The 25,136-nt window shown below is 40.4% G+C and overlaps 1 protein-coding gene across 1 annotated transcript in view; it reads left to right on the top strand.

The window, feature by feature from the left end:
* Positions 1-11,533, top strand: part of RAB3C (RAB3C, member RAS oncogene family) — a 262,371-nt gene extending 250,838 nt beyond the window's left edge. Inside the window, exon 4 of the mRNA XM_052659277.1 lies at positions 11,346-11,533. Coding sequence (XP_052515237.1) covers positions 11,346-11,533 — 188 coding nt within the window. The remainder of the gene's footprint in view (positions 1-11,345) is intronic.
* The last annotated feature ends 13,603 nt before the right edge of the window (positions 11,534-25,136 follow it).

Genomic DNA, 25,136 nt, shown 5'->3' with positions numbered 1-25,136 from the left:
GAAGACACTGAAACTGCAACTAGAATCTGGAACCAGAAAGTCTTCTCATTTAGGAGTTTGGAAAGAGAAACCTACGGCAGATCACAGATTTTTAACAATGAGAGATGCAAAGGATTTACTGCACTGTGATTTTTATGGAATCAAAGAACAGTTGCAATTTTTTTTTCTCTCTCAAACTGAAGTTGGAAATAGTCATAGTGCCCCACATGGTGTTGAGGATTTTCCTAAGGGTGAAAAAAGAAAACAATTCCCCAGAATATCTTATGGAAACAAATGGTATTTCACACCATGGCATAGCCACTGATGCATGGGAATACATCACTGCCTATAAGAGTATTTTAAATGCATTAAAGAAAAGGCTGAGAAGGTGGTAGTTAAATAAGTGCTCAATATTTGAATATTTGAATTGTGATTATTACCACCAATAATTACAAGGGGAACAAGTCTCTTGGGGGTGCTGGGACATTTCAGTACTCTTCAGGTGCCAACAGGGAGCCAGCCTGGAAGCCACTACTTTGATGAGCAGTATGCTTCTGGCCTAAAGCTGCCTTGTGTGGGCATCAGTACCAGACTTCCCTGGAACCTGGCACTCACGTGACCTTCAGGGAGCCAGGCAGAGCAGTGCCAGCAGCCAAGCTGAGTGTGCTTCGTGTTCCTCATGTTCACCAGAATGTATTCAGACCTTTACCATAATCTCCACTGAGGCTAGAGAAAAAACAATGACAAATACCTGTTTGAAAGGTTTGTGTTGAGCATGAGGTGGTATTTTCTGATTGACAGAATCCTCCTCTATGAGTGGAATGGTTTCCCCAGTAGGGCCTGGAGATTCCTTCTGGAGCGATGTCTTATGGAAAACATTCTCATTCATTTAAAACAGTGATTCTTCATCCATATGTATACACATATACTCTTTTTTGGATTTCCTCCCCACTTAGGTCACTACTTCCCTAGTGGCTCAGACAGTTAAGGAATCTGCCTATAGTGCGGGAGATGTGGGTTCGATCCTGGGTCGGGAAGACCCCTTGGAGAGGGAAATAGCTACCCACTCCAGTATTCTTGCCCGGAGAATCCCATGGACAGAGAAGCCTGGTGGGCTACAGTCTATATGGTTGCAAAGAGTCAGACAGGACTGAGCAACTAACACTTTCACACTTCTCACTTTCACTTGGAGCACTAAGCAGAGTTCCCTGAGCTATACAGTAGACTCTTATTAGTATCTATTTCACGCATAGTGTCAATGGTGTACATATGTCAATCTTAATCTCCCAGTTCATCCCACCGTCTTCCCACCTTGGTGTCTATACATTTGTTCTCTATGTCTGTGTCTCTCTTTTGTAAATAAGATCATCTGTACAAAATGGATAAAAGTGATAAATGTATCATACAGCTCATCGATGTACATTTACAGTGTACATTTACACCCATGTACAGTGTTCAGTTCAGTGGTTCTTGGTATATTCACAGAGCTGTGCAGTCTTTGAACATGAACGTGAAGTTGCTCAGTCGTGTCTGACTCTTTGCGACCCCATGGACTGTAGCCTACCAGGCTCCTCTGTCCATGGGATTTTCCAGGCAATAGTGCTGGAGTGGATTGGCATTTCCTTCTCCAAGGAATCTTCCCGACCCAGGGATCGAACCTGAGTCTCCCACATCGTAGACAGACGCTTTACCGTCTGCGATCTCAGCCAAAAGGCCAAGAAGTGCAACCTTTAACACAATCAATTTTCATCACCCCAGGAAGAAACCCCATGCTCATTAGTATTCACTCCCGATTTCTCCTGATTCTATAATTTTGCCTCTTGTGGACATTACATATAAATGGAATCATATAATATGTAGTCCTTTTGTCTGACTTATTTCACTTAGCATGTTTTCAAGGTTTATCTACATTTTAGTCTGTATCAGGACGTTTTATGATTGAAAGTTATTCCATTATATGCATTTTCCACATTTTATTTATCTACTCATCAGTTGATGGACACTCAGGCTGTTTTCACTTTTTTATTACAACTATTGCTATTCTAAATACTTCTGTGCAAAATTTCTGTGGACATGTTTTCACTTCTCTTGCTAATGTACCTAGAAGTGGAATTGTAAGTTATACAGTAAGTATGTTGAACCATTTGAGAAACTGTCAGAATGTTTTCGAAAGAGGCTGCGCCATTTTACACTCCCATCAACAGTGTATAAGGATAGTGAATCTTTTATAACAAATTTGTACGCTATGACCCCCCATTTTGCCTATCCCCCAACCCTGCCTCTGGCAACCACTAATCTGTTCTCAGTATCTTTGAGCTTAACTTTTTTTTATTCTACATATACATTAGATCATACAGTATTTGTCTTTCCCTGTTTGACTTAATTCACTTAGCATAATGCCTTCAAGGTCTATCCATTTGTTGCAAATTCCAAGATTTCATTTTTACATGACTGAATAATATTCTGTGTTTGCATATATATATATAGACACATATAAACACACATATATATCAGATTTTTTTAAATTTAAATTTATTTATTGGAGGCTAATTACTTTACAATATTGTATTGGTTTTGCCATACATCAACATGAATCCGCCACGGGTATACACGTGTTCCCCATCCTGAACCCCCCTCCCACCTCCCTCCCTGTACCATCCCTCTGGGTCATCCCAGTGCACCAGCCCTGAGAATCCTGTATCCTGCATCGAACCTGGACTGGCGATTCATTTCTTATATGATATTATACATGTTTCAATGCCATTCTCCCAAACCATCCCACCCTCTCCCTCTCTCACAGAGTCCGAAAGACTGTTCTATACATCTGTGTCTCTTTTGCTGTCTCACATACAGGGTTATCATTACCATCTTCTAAATTCCATATATATGCATTAGTATACTGTATTGGTGTTTTTCTTTCTGGCTTACTTCACTCTGTATAACAGGCTCCGGAGCCTATATATCACATTTTAAAAATTCACTCAATCTGTGTACTCTTAGGCTGTTTCTGTGTCTTCAGTTCAGTCACTCAGTCGTGTCCAACTCTTTGCGACCCCATGGACTGCAGCACGCCAGGCCTCTCTGTCCATCACCAACTCCATCAAACACCAACAAACTCATGTCCATCAAGCCAGTGATGCCATCCAACCATCTTATCCTCTGTCATCCCCGTCTCCTCCTGCCCTCAATCTTTCCCAGCATCAGGGTCTTTTCCAGTGAATCAGTTCTTCACATCACTTGGCCAAAGTATTGGGGTTTCAGCTTCAACATCAGTCCTTCCAATGAATACTCAGGACTAATTTCCTTTAGGATGGACTGGTTGAATCTCCTTGTAGTCCAAGGGATTCTCAAGAGTCTTCTCCAACACCACAGTTCAAAAGCATCAATTCTTCAGCACTCAGACTTCTTTATGGTCCAACTTTCACATCCACACATAACCACTGGAAAAACCATAGCCTTAACTAGAAGGACCTTTGTTTGCAAAGTAATGTCTCTGCTTTTCAATATACTGTCTAGTTTGGTCATAACTTTTCTTCCAAGGAGTAAGCATCTTTTAATTTCATGGCTTCAGTCACCATCTGCAGTGATTTTGGAGCCCGAAAAAATAAAGTCTGCCACTGTTTCCACTGTTTTCCCATCTATTTGCCATGAAATGATGGGAACGGATGCTATGATCTTAGTTTTCTGAATGTTGAGCTTTAAGCCAACTTTTTCACTCTCCTCTTTCACTTTCATCAAGAGGCTTTTTAGCTCTTCTTCGCTTCCTGCCATAATGGTGGTGTCATCTGCATATCTGAGGTTATTGATATTTCTCCCAGCAATCTTCCATGTCTTAGCTATTATAAATAGTGCTGTGATAAACATGAGGGTGCACATGTGTTTTCCAGTTATTGTTTGTTTTCTTCAGATAAATAACCTGAAGTGGAATTGCTGGATCATACAGAACTTCTATTTTCAATTTTTTGAGGAACTCCATTCTGTTTTCCACAGTGGCTATAGCAACTTATTCCCATCAACAGTATACTAGCATTCCCTTTTCTCCACATTCTCACCAACATGTATTATTTCTCGTGTTTTTGACAACAACCATCCTGACAGGTGTGAGGTGATGTCTCATTGTGGTTTTGATTTTCACTTCCCTGACATTTAGTGATGCTGAGCTTTTTTTTTTTTTTTTTGCTATCAATAATGTATAGGTTGCCTTTTCATTTTGTTGATAGTTTCCTAGAAGTTTTTTAGTTTGATGCAATCCCACTTGTTTATTTTTGCTTTTGCTGCCTCTGCTCTTAGAGTCAGATGTAAAATATCATCACAAAGATTAATATCAAGGAGTTTACAGCTCATATTTTCTTCTAGAAGTTTTACAGTTTTAGGTCTTACATTCAAATCTTTTATCCAGTTTAATTGTTGTGTATGGGGTAAGCTAGTGGTCTGGTCTTATTCTCTTCCATGTGATTGTCCAGCTTTTTCAGTACCACTTATTAAACAGACTGTCCTTTCCTCATTATGTATTTTTGGCTTCTTTGTTGTAAATTATTCAACCACACATACATGGCTTTATTCCTGAGCTTTCTTTTCCACTGATCTGTGTGTCTATTTTTATCTCACAAAATAGCGTTTTGATTACCATATGTGCTTAGTTGCTCAGTCATGTCTAACTCTTTGTGACCCTAAAGGGCCGTAGCTCCTCTGCCCATGGGATTTTTCAGGCAAGAATACTTGAATGGGTTGCCATTTCCTTCTCCAGGGGATCTTCCCAACCTAGGGACTGAACTGGGTCTCCTGAATTCCAGGCAGATTATTTACCACTGAGCTGTCAGGAAAGCTCCCTTTGATTACTATAGCTTTGTAATATATTATTAGTTTGAAATCAGGTAGTATGTTGCCTTTGGCTTTGTTCTTGCTTAAGACTGCTTTGGCTATTTCAGGGAATGTTTTGTAATTTTATATAAAATTTAGGATTGCTTTTTCTATTTCTGTGAAAAATGTCATTGGAATTTTGATAAGGATTTTCACCAGGTCTGTAGATTCCTTTGGGTAGTATGGACATTTTAACAGTATTCTTCCAATCTATGAAGATCTTTCCATTCATTTGTATCTTCAGCTTTTTTCCCATTGGTGTCTTACAGTTTTTTCCGCTGGTGTCTTGCAGATAAGTATACTTATCTTTCACCATCTTGGTTGAATTTATTCCTAGGTATTTTATTCTTTTTTAATGTAATTGGAACAGATTTTAAATTTTTTTCTGATAATGTTATTAATGAATAGAAAACAAAACAGATTTTTATATACTGATTTTGTATTCTGCAACTTTACTGCATTTGTTTATTCTGCAGTTTTGTGATAGAGTCTTTAAGGTTTTCTGTATTTAGTTACGTCATCTGCAAATAGTTACAGCTTTACTCCTTCCTTTCCCAATTTGGATGTCTTTTATTTCCTTTTCTTTCCTGATTTCTCTGGCTAAAACTTCCACTACCATGCTGAATCAAAGTGGCAAGAGATGGTATTTCTGTCTTGTTCCTGATCTTGAGGGAAAACTTTCAGCTTTTCACCACTATGATGTTAGCTATGGGGTGGGCATATATGGCCTTTATTATGTTGAAGTACAGTCCTTCTATATCCACTTTGTGAGTTTTATCATAAATGCATGTTGAATTATGTTAAATGCTTTTTCTGTACCTACTAAGATGATCATGATTTTTATCTTTCGTTTTGTTCATACGTATAGTCTGTTGACTGATAGCAGATGCTGAATCATCCTTGCATCCCTGGAATATATCCCACTTGATCACGGTATATAATTCCTTCAATGTATTGAACTTGGTTTGCTAATATTTTGTTGAGGATGTTTTACATCTATGTTCTTTAGAGATATTGGCCTGCAATTTTCTTGTTGTATCCTTGTCTCATTTTGGTATGTGGGTAATCCTGACCTCATAAAATGAAGCATTAGAAATGTTAGTATTAATTCTTCTTTAAGCATTTGATAGAATTCACCAGTGAAGCCATCTGATCGTGAGCTTTTGTTTGTTGAGAGGTTTTTGATGACTTATTCAGTTTCCTTACTAGTATTTGTTCCGTTCAGACTGTTTCTTCATGATTGAGTCCTGGGAAATTGTGTGTTTCTAGGAATGTATTCATTTCCTCTAGGTTGTCCAATTTGTTGCCACATAATTGTTCACGGCGGTCTCTTACAATCCTTTGGGTTTCTCTGCTAATGTCTTCTCTTTCATTTCTGGCTTGAGTCCTCTCTTTTTTTCTTGGAGAGTCTAGCTATAGGTTTGTCATTTTTGCTTATCTTTTCCAAGAATCAGCTCTTACTTTTCTGTTTGTTTCTATTTGATTTATTTCCACTCTGATCTTTATCAAGTCTTTCCTTCTGCTAACTTTGGGATTTGTTCGTTCTTTCTTTTTCTAGTTTCTGGAGCTATGAAGACTATGATTCTTCTTGTATTCTTAGATTCTCAGACATTTATTGCTAAGATTTTTTTTTTAATTTTGATAAAACATGGTAAGCTTTATTTTAAAGCATACAGTTTAGCATGTATCCACTTCGTTGTGCCACAAATTGCCAGAGCTCAGTTCATTCTGCAAAAGTGAAATGCTATACCTGTTATATGACATCTGTTTTTCCCTCCCCAGCCTCTGGCCCTTCACGTTCAGTCCCTCTGAATCTGACTACTTTGTACTTTTTTGTCGCTAGTTTATTATACATGGCATAATTTCAAGATTCACACATGTTGTAGCATGTGTCAGAATTTAAGACTTAACATTAGTCCAGTGTATGTATATACCACATTTTGTTTACTCATTCATCAGCTGATAAATTCTTGGATTAGCTACCACCTTTTGGCTACTGTAAATGATGCTGTAATGAACATGGGTGTAGAGAGGCTAGTGAATCTTAACCTTTCAGGTGCATAAGAAACCAGCTTAAGGAGCCATTTAAAAATGTGTGTTTTAAGGTCCTTCTTACAACTCCAGTTTAGTATGTCTGAGGTGAAGTTTGTATGAAGTTTTTAAGTACTTCTGGTGATTCTATTGTAGGTAGACCTCTAGTGGTACGAAATCAGGATAACATCCTTTGGACAGTAGAGTGAAAGCTGGTTTGTACCACCTCTCTCTGCTTTCTTGCCCCGGGACAACATTAAATGTATCCAATATTTGCATTATATTGGTCCCAGAAGAAGGAGAGAGAGAAAGGGCCTGAGAAAATATTCAAAGAGATTATGGCTGAAAACTTCCCTAATGAGGGAAATTAAACCAGGAAAAGGAAAGTCACCCAAGTCCAGAAAGTACAGAGAGTCCCATACAAGATAAACCCAAGGAGGAACATGGTGAGACACATATTAATCAAACTGACAAAAATTAAATACAAAGAGAAAATATACAAGCAACACAGGAAAAGCAACAAATGACACACAAGGAAATCCCCATAAGGTTATCTGCTGATTTTATACAGCTCAATATATGTACTGAACCATAGTGCAAGGCTCATCCAACTTGAGAACAGTGCTGTCTGTACCAGAGAGGAATCAGAATGGATGACTAGTATCTGTGGTTAACTGAAAGTGTTCACTGATTTGCTGAGGAAAACATATGTGCTGCAGTTATTAATACTGAATGATGTAGTCTGAGGGACAGATGTCCAAAGCTGTAGGCTTAACCAGTAATCTATTTATTGGGAGATCTCTGTCACCCTTCACAATCAATCAGCTTGCAGTGTGACCTTGGGCTAGTTATTTGATCTGCTGAACCACTGTCCTACTTAATAAATTGGAAATGATCTTCAAAGTTTTATGAAAAAGACTATTTCCTAAGGATCACTGGCTGAAGTGCTGGCTCTCCAATGATTGTGCGTATGGATGTGGGGTTAAATATTTCTAAGAACAAGGGCATGTTGCTATTGCTGAAGTTGAAAAGTGAAAGTGTTAGCTGCTCAGTTGTGTCTGACTCTTTGCAACCCCATGGACTGTAGTCACTAGGCTCCTCTGTCCATGGAATTCTACAGGCAAGATTACTGGAATGAATAGCCATTCCCTTCTCCAGGGGATCTTCCTGACCCAGGGATCAAACCCGAGTGTCCTGCATTGCAGGCAGATTCCTTACCATCTGAACCACCATAGTTGAAGTTAGTATGACACATTGAGCAGTAATGGCCAGAAAATCTAACAAGGATTCAGTGGAAAAATAAAGGCTGAAATGTTAAGGATTTAGTCCACAAGCTTTCAACACCATGGACACATATAGGTGTGGGGTGTAGTCTAACACAAAATTGCCTGAAGATACTCATTCCCCTGAAGGGAAAATCATTTATTGCACAGTAAACTTGCTTTGTTCCCAGGTGGCACAGTGGTAAAGAGTCTGCCTGCCAATGCAGAAGATGTAAGAACAGTGGGTTCAATCCCTGCGTCAGGAAGATCCCCTGGAGAAGGAAACGGCAGCCCACTCCAATATTCTTGCCAAAAAACTCCCATGAACAGAGGAGCCTGGCAGGTTACATCCATGGAGGTGCAAGAGTGAGACATGACCTAGCAACTAAACAACAAAACTGCTTTGCCCTGAATCCAAATAACTATATGTTAAAATAAAGATGTTGATTTTTACCCTGAATATCTCATTTTATGACAAACAGCTCATGTGGTCAGCCTAATTTCCAGAACCTTTCACATATTTCTCTATAGACATATAGCTGTCCTGATGGCTACCTTGATGAACCTTAGGCAGCATAAAATACCAGAGTATCTTTGGGATCATTAAGAAAAGATGTTTCACTTGGTTCACTGGGAGTGTTAAATCTATTTGAATTGATGAAAGTCTGTTATATCAGCACAGAACTTCTGATTCTACTGGAACCAAATGGTAGCCTCTGCAGAGTATCTGAAGGTGCTGGCAAATGTTCACGTTTAGTTTAAATGCCCACTGTGCCATTACTGGCTGGTCAAGTAAATGTCTGAGCAAAGTATTCAGCCATTTGGTGCCTCCATTTCCTTACTGATAATTTGGAGAAAATACTGGCACCTACCTCACAGATAAAACGTATAAAGTGCTTTAAATACTACCTGTTCTACAGTAACTATCCAAATGTTAGTCACTCTTACTGTTGTTTTAATGAGAGTATTCTTTAATTACATAATTATTCTATGATATAATTATAGCATTTTCTGGTTTTCTTGGCACTTTTACATATATTTTCTCATTTAAGCTCAATGAGAGACAAATGTCATAAATAAGGATTATAAGAATAAAAACATGACTTTCTCATGATCATAAAGCTAGTAAATATTGCTCCTGTGGCCAAATCACCGCTCTTACCATAGGATGGTACCTCCTCCTCCAGCCACGCTGGATAAATGGAGGGCTATTATAACGTGGTGGTCTGTTCCTGGGGTTCCAGGTGACAGTCAAGACACTGAGAGCACTCTGGCTGCTGGGACTGAGGATCATTCTACTCACGGCAAGTTGTACACCAGCAGTAGTATGTGACTCAAAGCCCAGATTAAGAGAGTCACAGTTGGCAAAGGTTTTCATGGACTACTGTTTGTTTTACAGTGGCCACATCTTTATGATACCCTTCAATTTCAGTGCTTTCTCCCAATCGCGCTAATAACTAAAAGACATGTCACAAAGAGAGAAAATTAAAACCTTTTGAGAAAAGAAATTCTGTACTTTGGTACAACTTACCCTCCTGTTAAAACAGAAAATCCCCACAAGGATGCAAATAGTTCTGACATCTAGGCAAGTGAGGATCTAAGCAATCACTTTTTTCCAAAATCTGGATCACATTGTTGAAAGGTGAATGAGCTAGCCCAGTAGACTGCAAATGTTAGAGAATTCTTGTTCAGCCAGATAGCATTTTCTGTAAAGAAATGCAGAATTTAAGAGAGCTACATAAACACTATCTGGAGAGACAAGTGAAAGGGAAATAAAAGCCAAAGAGGGCTTGAAATATTCACTTCTATTTTATAAAACCTGTCTTAACTCATCCTGTTCCTTCCCCTCAAATCCTGTGGTTACTCACTCACATTTTAACAACAGACTACACAGTAACTAGAGAAATTCAAGTTCAGACTTAGTCATCGATAATTGAAATCAGAAATTTTCACAAAAATTGCTTATTGTTGTGTATCTTCAATAGTGCTTAAGAAAAATAAGTATTTCTAGGTTATAAGAGCAGTTTTGACACAGATGCAAAATATTAATCTGTTTTTTCTCATTTGGCCTCAGGAGCTGGGATGAAATCACATGATTTAATCACTCTGAATCCATGTGGTTCCTTGGAGATAGGGCCAGATGTAACCAGAAGGATTTATAGGGTGTAAAATTCAGAATGGATTAGGAAAGCATTTCTGTGTTCAGCCCAGTACATCCTAAATCAACATCCCCTGAATGGACCAGAGCAATCTCTGGCTGACCTAGTGGGGAGGTTGTCATGGCAACTGACTGGCAAGCTCAGCCAGTGGAATGTGACTGCAAACAATGGAGTGGTAAGATTGCGTTCAGAGCCGAGTACTGAGGCTGCTTCTGCCCAGGTAGTGATCCCTCAGTAGAAGCGTGAAACTCGCACTGCACTTCTGTACCATCTCGCACTTCTGGCAGCTCATTTGAATTTATCGTGTCCTTTCCCAGATGTTGATAAAAACACTGCTGCTGACAGATAACAGAAGCTCTGGAAAATCAGCATCAGTAGCTAGATGCAGTGGTATACAAAGCCCTGGAGTGCTGATAGGGTCACACCACTCCAATTTCCGAAAGGAGGCTGAAGCACACTTCAGGTAAATCCAGTGATTCTTTAGCGCCACCTTGTGTCCAGTGAAATACTGGACATTTACCAAAGGCCTACCCGCAAATGCTTCACTAGGCCAGACATGGAAAAAGTTAGGGCTACACTGTGTTGGAGTTTGGGAGTCCCTTTCACAGCAGAATATGAACATGAAGTCTTCTAAGCCTCAAATTAATGAAAAAATGAAAATAACTTTGGTAGAATCCGAAATAAGGAAAGAAAAAAAAAAAAAAAGAAAGCCAATAACCCCAGTCTTAGAAAAGATTAGAAGAAGCTACATGGTGATCTGGGGGTGGGCGGAAGAGACGACATGGACTCAATGCTGAGGAGTCTTCATGTTACTATTACCAGCTCTTGCCAAGGTATTTTTTTGTCTAGAGAAGAATAAGATGCAACTACCGCTAATTCCACTTTGCACTGCTGTTCCTGGTTCATGGGTAGCAATATCTTCACATGACACCTCACACCTATCTCTCACCTAAACCACATCCACCAGCCACTGCCAGCCTCCCATGACCACGTCCCACTTAATTTCAGCACACACAGGAAATGATCAAGCTGTGTTTCTGTGTGTTTCTTCCAGGATTTGAATTTTTTGAAACAAGTGCCAAGGATAACATTAATGTCAAGCAGACATTTGAGCGTCTCGTGGATATCATCTGTGACAAGATGTCTGAGAGCCTGGAGACAGATCCAGCCATCACTGCCGCAAAGCAGAACACAAGACTCAAGGAAACCCCTCCTCCACCGCAGCCCAACTGTGGCTGCTAGTGGCCCCCATACCGGCAGCTCCAGAGGGGTTGGTTGCTAAAAACAGCATCTATAAATGATTGATTAGCCTTCATTTATACTGCCTAATAACTATTTGAGGGAAATCTTTGATGTCAGTGGCTCGAACGTGCATTCAATTCTGGGGAGAGTACCTGTGTTAAGATGTGGCAAATATGTGATCTTAACTTTGTAAGGACTATCCATCTATAAACATCTGGTATTTGCATGTGATTTGTTATTGTCTTCTAGGCTCTTTTTGTTTCAGATTTCTTAGATTAAGCTACTGCTGGGACTTCTGATTATAATTTCATACAACTGACTTTTGTGCCATGGGTTCCAATTATGCGATTCACTCGTAGGTATGATAACCAAGAGTCTGGCTATGTGTGTGGTATGGGCAGGGGATGATCGTAGGAGAACTTATTTGCTTTACTCTCAAATGAAAAGTCAAGTGGGAATATTACTCATGATTAGGGAGACTTGTGAGTCTGGATGGTCTATGGTTCAGGTTTCTATCTTTCAATGTTATTAATAACTGAGAAGATCACTGACTATAAAGAAACAAAAATATTCTTTAAGGCCCTTGCGAATTTCCTGAGAGATGAATATTGACCTGACTGGAACTAGATTTCAACAGTAGTTTTAGTTTGGATGTTTAAAAAATGAATTCCTAACCCAGGACTGCTCCACCCAACCTTCTAAATATTTGAGGGCACTGACACTCTGAAGTATCTGCTGAATGTGTTATATACCAAGCATCTTAATCCAGAATGGTAAGTGTAGGATTCCAAGGCCTGAGTTTCCCCCATGGTATATACCACCACAACTTTCTGGAACCATCATCAGCCCTTGGAACAGAGGTTAAGGGGAAGCTTGTTAGAGTCTCTCTTCCCATAGGATGTAGACTTGCTTCCCAAACCACTGCCTTCTGCTCACACCTCCCCAGGTATTTTTTTACCTGGTTAGAAGTCATTTAAGTAGTATCTCCATGGTTCTCAGGTTGAAAAAAAGCAACTATCATCTCTAATCGTTTTAACTCCAAGTATTTATACTTCTAAGGTATATCCCATTCTGTAAGCCTTTATCCATGCTTAGGGGACTCAGAGACCACTCTTTGGAGCTGAGGATTACCGAAATATCTTAGGATGCCATAAGCAAATTGAAAAGAAAGGAAATCATTTGAATACCCAGATTCTTTCTCCTAAATTTCTCGAGGACCTTATACAGTGAACAAGCAAACCAATCCCACCAGTGGGTCTAAATGAGCAAAAAAAGAGATATAGTATCTGTATCACTACCCAGCATTGTTCACAGCTAGGACTTTAAGAAGGCACACCATGGCATATTTGTAAGGACAGTTCCATTAGGTGAACATTCCTCTCCTGTGGTGATCATGTTAAACATTGTTTTCTCTTTTAAAAAAAATAGAGAAATTTCCCATAAAATGTTGAGTGCAAGATTTTTAAGCCAAGATATTTATAGGGAAAGATGCATATATCTAAAGAGGTCTCTGGAGAATAAATGCCTGCAAGTCAGGGAAGTAGATCATATATATTACTAGTAAGTTAGAAGATGAAAATTACAGGAGAAAGCATTTGGGCTCTCTTAAGCATATCCACATTTTTCTTATGTCTCATCTTCTTAGCTTAAAATCTACTGATTGGCAGAGTAAGGTTTCACTTTGGCACTCTGCAGGGTAGGCCTTAGTGAAGACAGGAAGACATTAATGCTTTATTAGATTTTAATTGGTCAGACCAGCTTCAAAAACCACAGAAATTAAACTGAAAGGAAGGGAGGGAAGGTGGGGGCCATCAAAGCAAATTTGTTTGCAACAGAAGCCTGTTTGCATGATATTGTAATATTTCTATAACCTAGACTAGAAAATGGCCATGTTAAATAGTACAGCTGTTAAGCTGACTTTTCCAGTTTAACACAAAGCCATAGAACCAGGAGCACCTTCCCATCCCCTCTTAGCCCTGATCTCACATACATTCATACAGATGTCAAGGACCTAAATGTACTAAATAGGATGTCTCAGATGGCTTTTGCAGAAGGCCCTTGATAGGTGTAATACTGTAAAATGGAAAGCAAAATCAGAGGGTAGAAAACTGGAAAGAAAGTTGAGTTTTACCCTCTTGTAAACACTTCTCCCAAAAAGCTAATTCTATTGGAATTAATTGGCCCTAGAACCAGAAGACCTAACCCACGTACACAGTGTCAAACATAGCAAAGTTGTGCTACTTTATGCCAGTCAGGGGAGCTTAACACAACAACTGGTCCAGGTATCAGTGCCGAGAAACATTCAAGAATTTCTATTTTCCAGACCTCAGTGGAAGCAGAGCCTTCCTAACTGATTTGAGAGTCAGTCTGAAGCTCTCACCCTGGTATGAATTTCAGCAAGCCAGAAGCTTCCAGAAAGGATTGAGCACCAATGCTCCTGCTATATAAAGCACATGGAAAGAGAAAAATCCTCTATTCCTAATCTCATCAAGAGATCTTGGCTTTAAAATCAAATTTGGCAAAAAAAAAGAACCAGTCCAGGATTAACTAAGTAAACTGCTATTGGCATCAAGCTGTATTACTTATAACACTAATAATTCCAAGGTTTTTCAGCCTTCTGGCCATCATGCACGTGAATGTATATAAACACACACATGCAGACAATACCTCCCATATTCTCTCCACCTGCCAACAGCCTGAATAACCACAGATCAGTTTTTTACTAATTGCCAGCTAAATCTGTATTCAAAAGCACAAAGACATCTTACAGAGTGTTCGTGTGTAAATTGTAGACAACCATCTTTTTGCCTCGATGCAGTTCAATTAGTGTTTCGAGTACCAATTTGTCTTCCTCTGCCACTCACCTCATCACCCCATCTCTCTGACTACTTTTATAATCAAACCTTGATTGTTTTGAGCAGATATTTCCAAGAGCTTTGGTTTGGGGATTTCCTTTCTTTTCTAAATGTAAATGAGAAACCAGACTGGAAATTATTTCCTCTACATAGTCATTCATGGAGTGGGTCTGCATTTCAGCTTTTGGGGATGTGAGCAGATACAGAAGGTACATGGAACTTGAGTCCTAAGATGGCAGTTTACAAGTCAGCATTGTATGTTCTTAAAGAAGAACTGCTTTAAGTCAGTGAATTAATTCATTGTCACTGCCCTCCCTGAACAGCTTCCACTGCCTTGAACTTCTAACCTCCTCCTTAGGTTCACTTAAAATCATTACCCCCTGCTGCCTAATAAATAAGTGCCAAGATTTTTATTTGGAAAGGGAACTATGATGATGCCTTTGGCTACAGAGAAAGCTGCAGCAGTGTTACATTAAATGCGAACTATAAATTCTATTAAAGTACAACCCCAATTATATAAGACATCTATATTCGCCACAAATATCTATTTCAGCTACTTAACTCTTATCCAGATTAATTATAGTTCTTTGGTTCAGCACAGTGGTTGTCTTTCAGGAACCAACTTAAACTTCCAATTTTAACTACGTCTATGCTGACAATACTTTCAGGGATGCAATGTTTTTTGTTTTTTTTTAAGTAAAACACACGTCTACTGTTAACTGAACTTCCATGAAACAACATGAATTTCAGAGCATGGTTGTTGGTAATCGGGGCTCATGGGGATGTGTTTTATCTCATGTGTATCTCCGTGCTTGGCGAGGATGCACTGTGCCATTCTTCAGTCAACCATGTGGCATTTGTGGGACTATATTGAAAATGTACCTAGACTCTCCCAAGCTGTTACCAAGGCAGAGGTAGCAGCTGCGTATGAAAAACTAATCTAAGTCTTAAAGTCATAACTAAAACCCTTCCAAGCCAAGAAGTGTGGAATCGTTTTCATATGCTATTGGAATGCTCCATCAGGAAGTTTTGGTGGGGTACACTTGGGAGGTGGTCTGTCTTTCTGTCTGAAGAAGCCTGTCTTTCTAAATGACAGTGCACATGACTGGTAGCTAGAACCCTTTGATCCTTTATGTGTGTACTTAGTGTGCTGTGTCGGGTGCCGCGTGAGCAACCAGACCCATATGGCCTTTCTAATCACTCCCTGGAAGTGCAGCCTCTCCAGCTCTGCTTGGCTTTGTCCATTTGAGTAAACTACCTGGGCTTTAGGGGTCTGCCAGTAAAGTGGTGAAGTCTTTCTGATGAGCTGAACCATTAGGGTCAGCTTTTTAGAGTCCTTTATATTTTAGGTAGCTTGTGATCAAAGCCAGTCAAAGACATAAACGTGTTTTATATTTTGAAACAAACTGGGAAAATGTGGATAAAAGATGAAGCTTATAACTAGGAAAAAAATAAATAAATAAAAAGGCTTGATTATCTCTATAGTGCACTTACAGAGTTCCAGATTCCAAAAACACAGTGTCCCCTAGGGAGACAAAAACACATCTAGAGCATTTATTCAAAATATATCCACCTATTGTTACTTCATAAATAAATATTTTTGGTTTCTTAAAAACCTTTACAGGAATGCTTGACACGCTAATCAAATATTTCCCTTAAATGGATTAAGCTATTTACATTTGGGCCACAAGAGTGTTGCCCCTCCCAGAACATACACACTCAAACACACTTTTCTATGTAGGAGAAGTTCCATCCATGGTGCTTTCTCAGTGCCAGGGAAAAGGAAGCTTTACTATGCTCCAGCTGGAACTGGCATTTTCTTTAAAAAGGTCTACAAAATAGATTCTTCACACTGACTAGATTTGTATGTCTCTGCATAGAACTAATTTCCATTAAAAGAAGAGGATAGAGAGGATATAGTTTGCAAACGTTCTAGGGAAAAGAAATTATTGCAATGTCTTTGTCAGAGTTTGAGTATTAAAATCAGACCATTGAGACAGTGGACACATTGAGCTTTCTATTTACAGTTTTCTGTTCTAGTTCCTGATTTTTTATCGTTTTAATTTTTTCAAGCACTACCCCCACAGAATGACAGGACCAAGAACGGGAAATGAGACTTAAGTTTCACCGTTTACCTCCCATTGATACGTTTACTGTACTGTAGCTGTAACCAGTCATTTCTTGCTGAGATGAGGTTGGGGCATGGGAGGGGGTTACCTGTGTATTTTGTTCACCTGTGTTCATACTTTCCTTCATTGTGGACAACTGAGAGTTGGCTGTGGCGTTATTTCTTAATGGAAATATTTCCATGTTGATGTTGTTTGGCACTAAAGGTTGCTTAGGTTCATGAACGCTGTTCTTAAAGACACAGATGGTACGTGAGCCCCAGACACCTGGCCTTTCAGGGACGTGAGCGAGCTTACATCTGTCTAGTGGTTCCATATTCCTCATCAAAGTCTGGGGGTTGTTTGCTGTCTTGGTATGACGGTTTTCCATACATTTTCTCATCATCCCTAGGATATGTGCTGAATGAAAACTTCCTGTTAATTCCTGTTAATATATTGTTAATGTCAGACGTGATGTGATACCGTTGACCTGTCCAAATGTACAACTATTTAATGGTGTTTGTGGAACTGAAATGTCTTAAATGTTGCATGAAATATGTTGTAAAAAATAGATTTGTTTTCTATTTTTCAACACCTCAGAATTGAGGGTTCATGGGCCAATAAGTGCAATATTTAATGACTTACTCAGTGTATATAAACTAGTATGAAAGAGTGAATTATAATGAATGTGTGAGATGCTTTGATGGCTGTTTGACTTGCTCAAATTATTTCCTGTAGCTGTATTTGTCTAGTGGTGCAATTTATACAGTAAATACCTTATTGGTGTCATGTGAAACTCTTCTGTGCCTACTTCAAAGTATGTTTTATTCCTAATTAAGACCAAACATTTAGTTATCTGCGAATATATGTCAAATCTTGCCTTTTAGAATTGTGGGTTTTATTTTCAAGACAGAATGGCTGTTAGTTTATTTTAAATAGGTGTTCCTTTCTTTAGTTACAAATTCTCCTGAAGCTTTTTTCTCCTGAAGCCTTTTATAAGAGGTTAATTTAGAAACCTAAGAAAAAATATGCACATAAGTCATTTTTATTTTTCTCTGAAATGTTGATCCCATGTTCTGTCTAGTAAGAATTTTCACTCATATTTGTGTGTATAGTTTATTGTTAACCCTGTATTTTGTTTGCAAATTTCACACTGTCAGTCCTGGGAACTCTAAGATATTGATTTCTTTTTATGTTGTTGTTATATTCACTTTCAATTCTCAATTGTCCACACTGATAATATAAGAGAAACAAGTCAAAACCCTTAAATCATTTTGGTATATCATCATAAACTCATATATTCATCCTCAAACCCCCTTGATTAGTCTCATAATTTGTGGTCTACCACTTCACTGAGATGGAAAATCAAGAAGTTAGGCCTGGTTGCTGGATTTCCAAAAACTGTGTTTATAAATATGAAGTTTCAAGTAGGGTAACTATCTTAAACTTCCATTTGCCATTTCGATTTTTAAGGCAAAGCACTCATTTTAATATTGTGGTTTGCTTTTTCATTTAGTTACAGTAAATCATAATACCCTTGGGAAGAAAAGTTACATTTTTCACTAAAAATGATGAAGGGCAGTTGGTTTTAGATGACCATGACCCTCGGTACATCATAGAAAGCCTTCCGTTCTCTCCATGGCAGTTGCCTGAAACTGACATGTGAAGATGTGCCAATCACACAAAATGGCTTTGGGCCACCACCAGAGATATGTGGCCCTATTTTACATGTGATAGATAAAATTTTGTACTCATCTTTCTTTCACACCCACTGACGAAATAGAGGTGGGTGGAACAGGGAGATTAGAGATGACTTTGTGCCAAATTAAAAAAAGAAAATGTAAGCAGGTAGCCAACAAGAGAAATATAATTTAAAGGGTGTGTTTAAATCTTTACTTATCAACAGTTACCAAATAGCACTAGCTCAGTGCTGGGGAAATCAAACATGGAAGAGGTATGGCTCTGGCCCCTAATACACTTACTGACTGAAGCACAAGGAACAAAATGCCAGGATATAATCTAAATGCTACATTATGTCAGGATATAGGAACACAGAGAATAGGAGACCTATAAAAACAGAGGAGTCGAGAATGGCTCCACTGAAGAGGTGAGACATGACAAGAGAGAGAATTAAGAGGAGACTGTGCCAGGCAGATGCATGGGAAAGGTTACAGTTTGCTCCCCTGAATGGAAGGGTGACAGAGCTGGCAGCTAGAGATCATTGTTTGTCTCCAGAGAACCAGATTGCCCCAGGTTGGCTCTGTGTTTTTGTCCCCATCAGGAAGACGAACTGTTGCGTCATCATATTCCTTGGTGCTGCTGAGCAGCCCTAGACTTGTTCGAAAACACAGACCGATTTGAAGCTCTTCAGAACCACTGATTTAGACATTTTGCCCATGCACCAAACCACAAGACACTGTCGAGGCCAACATCAACCAGGCAGATGTGTGCCCAGAGATTTTTCTGTGGTTCCATGTTTCCCGTAAAGAGTGTTGGGGAAGTGCATAGATGAAGACCTTCCTTTGTAACCAGGCACTTTCGGCTCCTCTTCAGTGACTGCACTGTGGAGCTCTTCTTGAGAAAAAATTGAGTAACAGCTTAATGCTTTCATATAGTGATCGTGATTTTATCTGAGAACTACTGCTGCACAGCAATTATTGTGACTCTTCATGTGTCCACAGGAGCTTTTGTCTGGGTTTTAAGCTATAAAGTGTATTCACATTGTGAAGTTTTAATTCTCTTTATTGAAATTAATTGTGTAAAGAACCGTATGTGCTCTATTAGGTATTAAGTTTGTATGTGAATTCTGTATAGAAAGTGGTTTTTGTTCTTTGAGTTAATCTTGTTTTATTTTTTGGAGATTACAATAAATATCTAAGAGACTATATTCCTGAATTTCTCAGTCTTGGTCCGAGAACTTCTTTTCATCTCCCTTCAATTTGTATTATTTTTGATCGTAGGATGCCTATTTCCAATTTGGTCCCCTTGTCTTCTACAATCCTAGGTGCAGTACTGAGCTTGAATTAGAGACAAAGTGAGTGTATTTTTATCAGGACGAGAGTTCGATCCTTGGTTGGGAAACTAAGATCCCACTTGCTGAAAGACAATTAAACCCACACGCTCTATAGCCCACACTCTACAACTAGAGAAGCCTGTGCACCGCAACATAGAGCCCAACAAAGACTCAGTACAGCTTACATAAAAGTGGCCCAGCAGTGGTGACAACTACAGGATACACAATTTAGAAGGTAGGTAATGGTGACCAATAAGATTTGAAGAGTGAGAACTAGAAACTGTTGACTAAGTACATATTAATCAGCTGATTAAGTACATATTAGTCAGCTGATTAAGTACATATTGGTTCCATTAACTAAAAGACAAAGTATAGGTTCTGGTTCAAGATGGTGGCATAGAAGATCCTGAACTCACTTCATCCCATGAATATACTGAATCTGCAGCTACATATTGAAAAACTTCCTCTGGAAAAAAACATTAAAATTACCTGAGCAACTCCTACACATTGAGCAAATTAAAAGATAAAATAGCAAAGCAGGTAAGAGAAGCTGAGACACAGTCTCACCATAAACTTCATCCTGGATGTGATGTCCACAATCAGGAGGGAACTCAAAACCCAGGGCTTCTCCCTGTGGAGCACAGGGTTTGAGCCCCACATCAGGTACCCCAACTCATGAAATATGCATGTGAGATAAACCCCCAAACACCTAGCTTTTAAAGTCAGTAGGGATCACATCCATAAGACCCAAAGTGCATAGCAAATGAGAAAGAAAGTGAAGTCCCTCAGTCGTGTCCGACTCTTTGTGACCCCAAGGACTGTAGCTTACCAGGCTTTTGTCTTTCTAGGCAAGAATACTGGAGTGGGTTGCCATTTCCTTCTCCGGGGGATCTTCCTGACCCAGGGATCGAATCTGGGTCTCCCGCATTGTAGGCAGACACTTTACTGTCTGAGCCACCAGGGAAGGCCTTTAAAGTCAACGGGGATCACATCCATAAGACCCAAAGTGCATAGCAAATGAGAAACAACCCATAAAGAGTTTCTGGGTTCTGACTCACTTGCCTCAGAGACCAGCATGAAGGCAGTCAACTGAGAGGAACCCATTCTCTTATCTGCTGAGAAACAGATAAGCCTCTTCACATAAAGTGTTAGCTTGAGGGGCAGGCATCTAGTTTAACACACATCAGGAGGCCTGACAAGGTACTCCCTGGGGACAGGCTGGCGGGCACCACCTCTGTGCTGGCTCTCTCCCATTCTCCAGCTCACCTCTATCTCTTAGAAAGGAGCTTTTACTCTTCTCTGGCACCCTGCTTTGCACCACTGCTGCCCAGGTAACACCCCCAAAGCACCTGGCTCTGGTGGCCACTGGAGCTCAAGTTTGAGGGTCCTAAAATATAATGGAGAAAGAGTTCTTACATGGCTGCCACTCCCAGCACAGAGCAAGAGGCAACAGACTGAGGAACCCAGCATGTCTGAAAGCGGTCAACTAGCTTATCTTCAGGGCTACAGCCTGCGGGGCAGGTTTCTACCTAAAGAAACAGCTAAGAGCTCCATGAAATCTCCAGGAACCTCAGAAGACAGGCTCCGTCTTTGTGTTCTCCCTCTGCCACACCCCAAGAGGAGGGCTCTGTCATGTGTCTGATGTCCAGGTTTTATGTCTAGGGCCTTTGTGGTTTTTATGGTTGCCACCAGGGAAAGCCCCTTGATTGCCTAGCAATCAAACCAGCAGGGCTTGCTTCCCCGAGTTCCATGGGCTGGTGATAAACAGAGCAATGGTTCTCGGCAAGCTTCTACTCCCCAAGGCACTGTGCAGACAGCAGACTAAAACACCCCTCACATCTTTATGTACAGAGGTCTTTTTGCTTCTTCTGGAGCTTCAGCCTGGGGAACAGGCTTCCAGTTTGTTGCATATCTAGGGCCTAATAGAGGAGCTTTCCATGGACAGAAGCCACTGGACTCCATCTCTCGAGTCCAGCCTTTGCCTTGCTTTAAGCCACTGATATCTTTTCTAAAGGCCTCTACTAGCATCCCAATTTCTGCAACTGGCACCCGCAAGATGCCTCAATTGCATGGCTCTGTGGCCAGTGAAAGTTATGTGTACAGTAACATAAGACTATATATTTGTGTATTTTAAAAGCTGCTGCCTAAGGATCTGACTTCTAATATGCTTCTGTACAGTCAAAGCTTGGTTTTTCCAGTAGTCATGTATGGATGTGAGATTTGGACCATGAAGAAGGCTGAGTGCCAAAGAACTGATGCTTTTGAGATGTGGTGCTGGAGAAGACTCTTGAGAGTCCCTTGGACTGCAAGGAGATCAAACCAGTCAATCCTAAAGGAGATCAACCCTGAATATTCATTAGAAGAACTGATGCTGAAGCTCCAGTACCTTGGCCACCTGATGCAAAGAGCCAATTCACTGGAAAAAAGCCCCTGATGCTGGGAAAGATGGAGGGCAGGACGAGAAGAGGGCAACTGAGGTTGGACAGCATCACTGACTCAATGGACACGAGTTTGAGCAAATTCCAGGAGACAGTGAAGGACAGGGAAGCCTGGTGTGCTGCAGTTCATAGGGTCTCAAAGAGTCGGACACAACTTAGTGAGTGAACAACAACAACAATACAAAATGTAAAATATGACATCAAGAACATAAAATGAAACGGGATAGATTAAAATGTAGAGCTTTAGATGCATTTGAACTTCAGTTGTTAAAAAACTTGCTGTGCTGTGCTTAGTCGCTCAGTCATGTCTGACTCTTTGCAGCCAGCCAGGCTCCTCTGTCCATGGGAATTCTCCAGGCAAGAATACTGGAATAGGTCACCATGCCTTCCTCCAGGGGGTCTCCCCAACCCAGGGATCGAACTGGCGTCTCTTAGGTCTCAAGCATTGGCAGGCGGGTTCTTTACCACTAGTACCACCTGGGAAGCCCTAAAGTGAGAGTGAAAGTTGCTCAGTCGTGTCCAGCTCTTTGCGACCCCATGGACTATACAGTCCATGGGATTCTCCGGGCCAGAACACTGGAGTGGGTAGCCATTCCCTTCTCCAGGGGATCTTCCCGATCCAGGAATCAAGCCAGGGTCTCCTGCATTGCAGGCAGATTCTTTACCAACTGAGCTACGAGGGAAGCCCATGTCCATAAGTAAACCTCTCTGGCCTTCAAAGCCAAATGCTCTAGGGGCTCTCTTCCTAGTGCAGGACCTCCAGACTGGAGAGTCTCATATGGGTTCAGACCTCTCACTACTTTGGGAGAACCTCTGTAATTGTAATTATTCTCCTGTTTGTGAAACCTTCTACCCTGGGGATATGGGATTTGACTATACCACAGCTCTGTCCCTCCTCATCTTATTTGTAGAAGAGCTTTTCTTATAGGCTCTGGTATTCTTCATCAATGGTTGTTCTGCAATAGTTGTGATTTGGGGGTGCCTGTGAGAGGAGGTGAGCTCAGGGTCTTTCTACTCCATCATCTTGCACAGTCTCCCCAGCTCTTATAATTTCTTAAGTGATATTACCCTTATGCTCTTATTTGTTGTACTGAGATGAGCCTGAGTGGGCTTCTGGATGGATGTTGGTCACCAGAAAGACCAAGCCAGGATTAGAAGTTTGGCATTTTCAGCCCCACTCCTCAGCCTCCAGAGAAGGGAGGGGTAGTAGAAATGTAGTTAACAATTGCTCAGGCCTATGTGGGGAAGCCTGCATAAAATCCCATGAGTACAGAGTTTGGCAATCTTCCAGACTGGTGAACACATGGAGGTGCTAGGAGAGTGGCAGGCCCAGAGAGGTTAGGAAGCTCTGTATTCCTTCCCACAGACATTGTTCGACTCATGTCTTCCATCTGGATGCTCAACTACATCCTTCAACATATCCTGGTAAAAAGTAAAACATTTCCAAGTTCTGTAAGCCTCTCCAGCAAACTAATCAAACATGAGGAAAGGGTCATTGCAACTTCCAATCGACAGCCACTTTGTCAAAAGCCCAGGTGACAACCTGAGTTTGTAACTAGTGTCTAAAGTAGGGGGGAGGGGGGAGTCTTATGGGACTGAGCCTTTAACCTATGGGACTTGATACTATCCAGGTAGTTATCTAGACACTAGTTGCAAATCTGGGCTTCCCTGGTAGCTCAGCTGGTAAAGAATCCACCTGCAATGTGGAAGACTAGGTTCGATCCCTGGGTTGGGAAGATCCCCTGGAGAAGAGCATGACAACCCACTCTAGTATTCTTACCCGGAGAATCCCATGGACAGAGGAATCTGGCAGGCTACAGTCCATGAAGTCACAAAGAGTTGGACACAACTGAGCGACTAAGCACATGGGAGACCTAGCTGCTGTCAGAAAATTACTTGGTGTGGGGAAAAACATCCACACATCTGGTGACTAGAAGTGAAGTGTCTTTTATGAGAAGTAACAGAGATCAACAGGGAAGAACTCATAGTAGGGAAGAACTGAGATTTTTCCTACAGTGGAAGGAGGAAAACTGAGTTTTTCTATAACATTGCCAAAGGAAATAAGAACAGGACTTTGAAGAGCTATATGCACTCCCATGCTTACTGCAGTATTATTCTCAAAGCCAAGACATAGAAACTAGCTAAATATTCATGAATGGATAAGAAATATGTGAAATATTATTCACCCATGAGAAAGAAGGACATCCTGCCATTTGCAACAACATGGATAGACCTTGAGTACATTATGCCAAGTGAGATAAGACAGATGGAGAAAGTCAAGTACTGTATAATAACACCTGTGTGAAGTATAAAAAAGTCAAACTCATAAAAGACAGTAAAATGAGGGATCCTGGGGAATAGGGTAGGGGATATGACTGATGCTGTCTAAGGGTGCAAATATGCAATGAGCAACCGAGCAAGGCACGCATGTTAAGTACTGAAGTAACATGCTATACACAAATTTATACAAGGTTGCATGTCAAATATACTCAATTAAACAATAGAGATAATAATTAAAACTCTAGGGAGTAGAGAAAACAAAGTTCAGGAGAATATATCAAATCAGAAGAGTGGGGGACTTCCTGGTGGCTCAGATGGTAAAGCGTCTGCCCGCAATGTGGGAGACCCAGGTTCGATCCCCAGGTCAGGAAGATCCCCTGGAGAAGGAAATGGCAGCCCACTCCAGTATTCTTGCCTAGAAAATCCCATGGATGGAGGAGCCTGGTGGGCTACAGTTCATGGGGTCAGAAAGAGGCGGACATGACTGAGCGGCTTCACTTTCACTTTCAGAACAGTAGACGGGGACGTAGGGTACACTACATTTATAGGCAACCAAGGAAGATAAGTTCACAAAGATGACTTAAAAAGGGAGCTGCTAAACTGATGGATGGACATTTAAAAGTCTACAAACAACAAACGCCTGAGAGGACGTAGAGAAAAAGGAACCCTTCTGCATTGTTGGTGGGGATGTAAACTGGTATAGCTGCTGTGGAAAACAGTATGGAAGTTCCTCAAAAAATTAAAAAGAGAATCAACATATGATCCAGCAATTCCACTCCTGGGCATACATCCAGACAAAACTATAATCCAAAGAGATACATGCATCCCTATGTTCATAGCAGCACTGTTCACAATAGCCAAGACATGGAAAAGCCTAAATATCTATCAACAGACAAATGGATAAAGAAGATG

This window comes from Budorcas taxicolor, chromosome 20, assembly GCF_023091745.1.
Source record: "Budorcas taxicolor isolate Tak-1 chromosome 20, Takin1.1, whole genome shotgun sequence".
Taxonomy (NCBI): Eukaryota; Metazoa; Chordata; class Mammalia; order Artiodactyla; family Bovidae; genus Budorcas; species Budorcas taxicolor.
The sequence above is the reverse complement of the archived record's forward strand: the minus strand, read 5'-3'. Positions and strand labels throughout refer to the sequence as shown.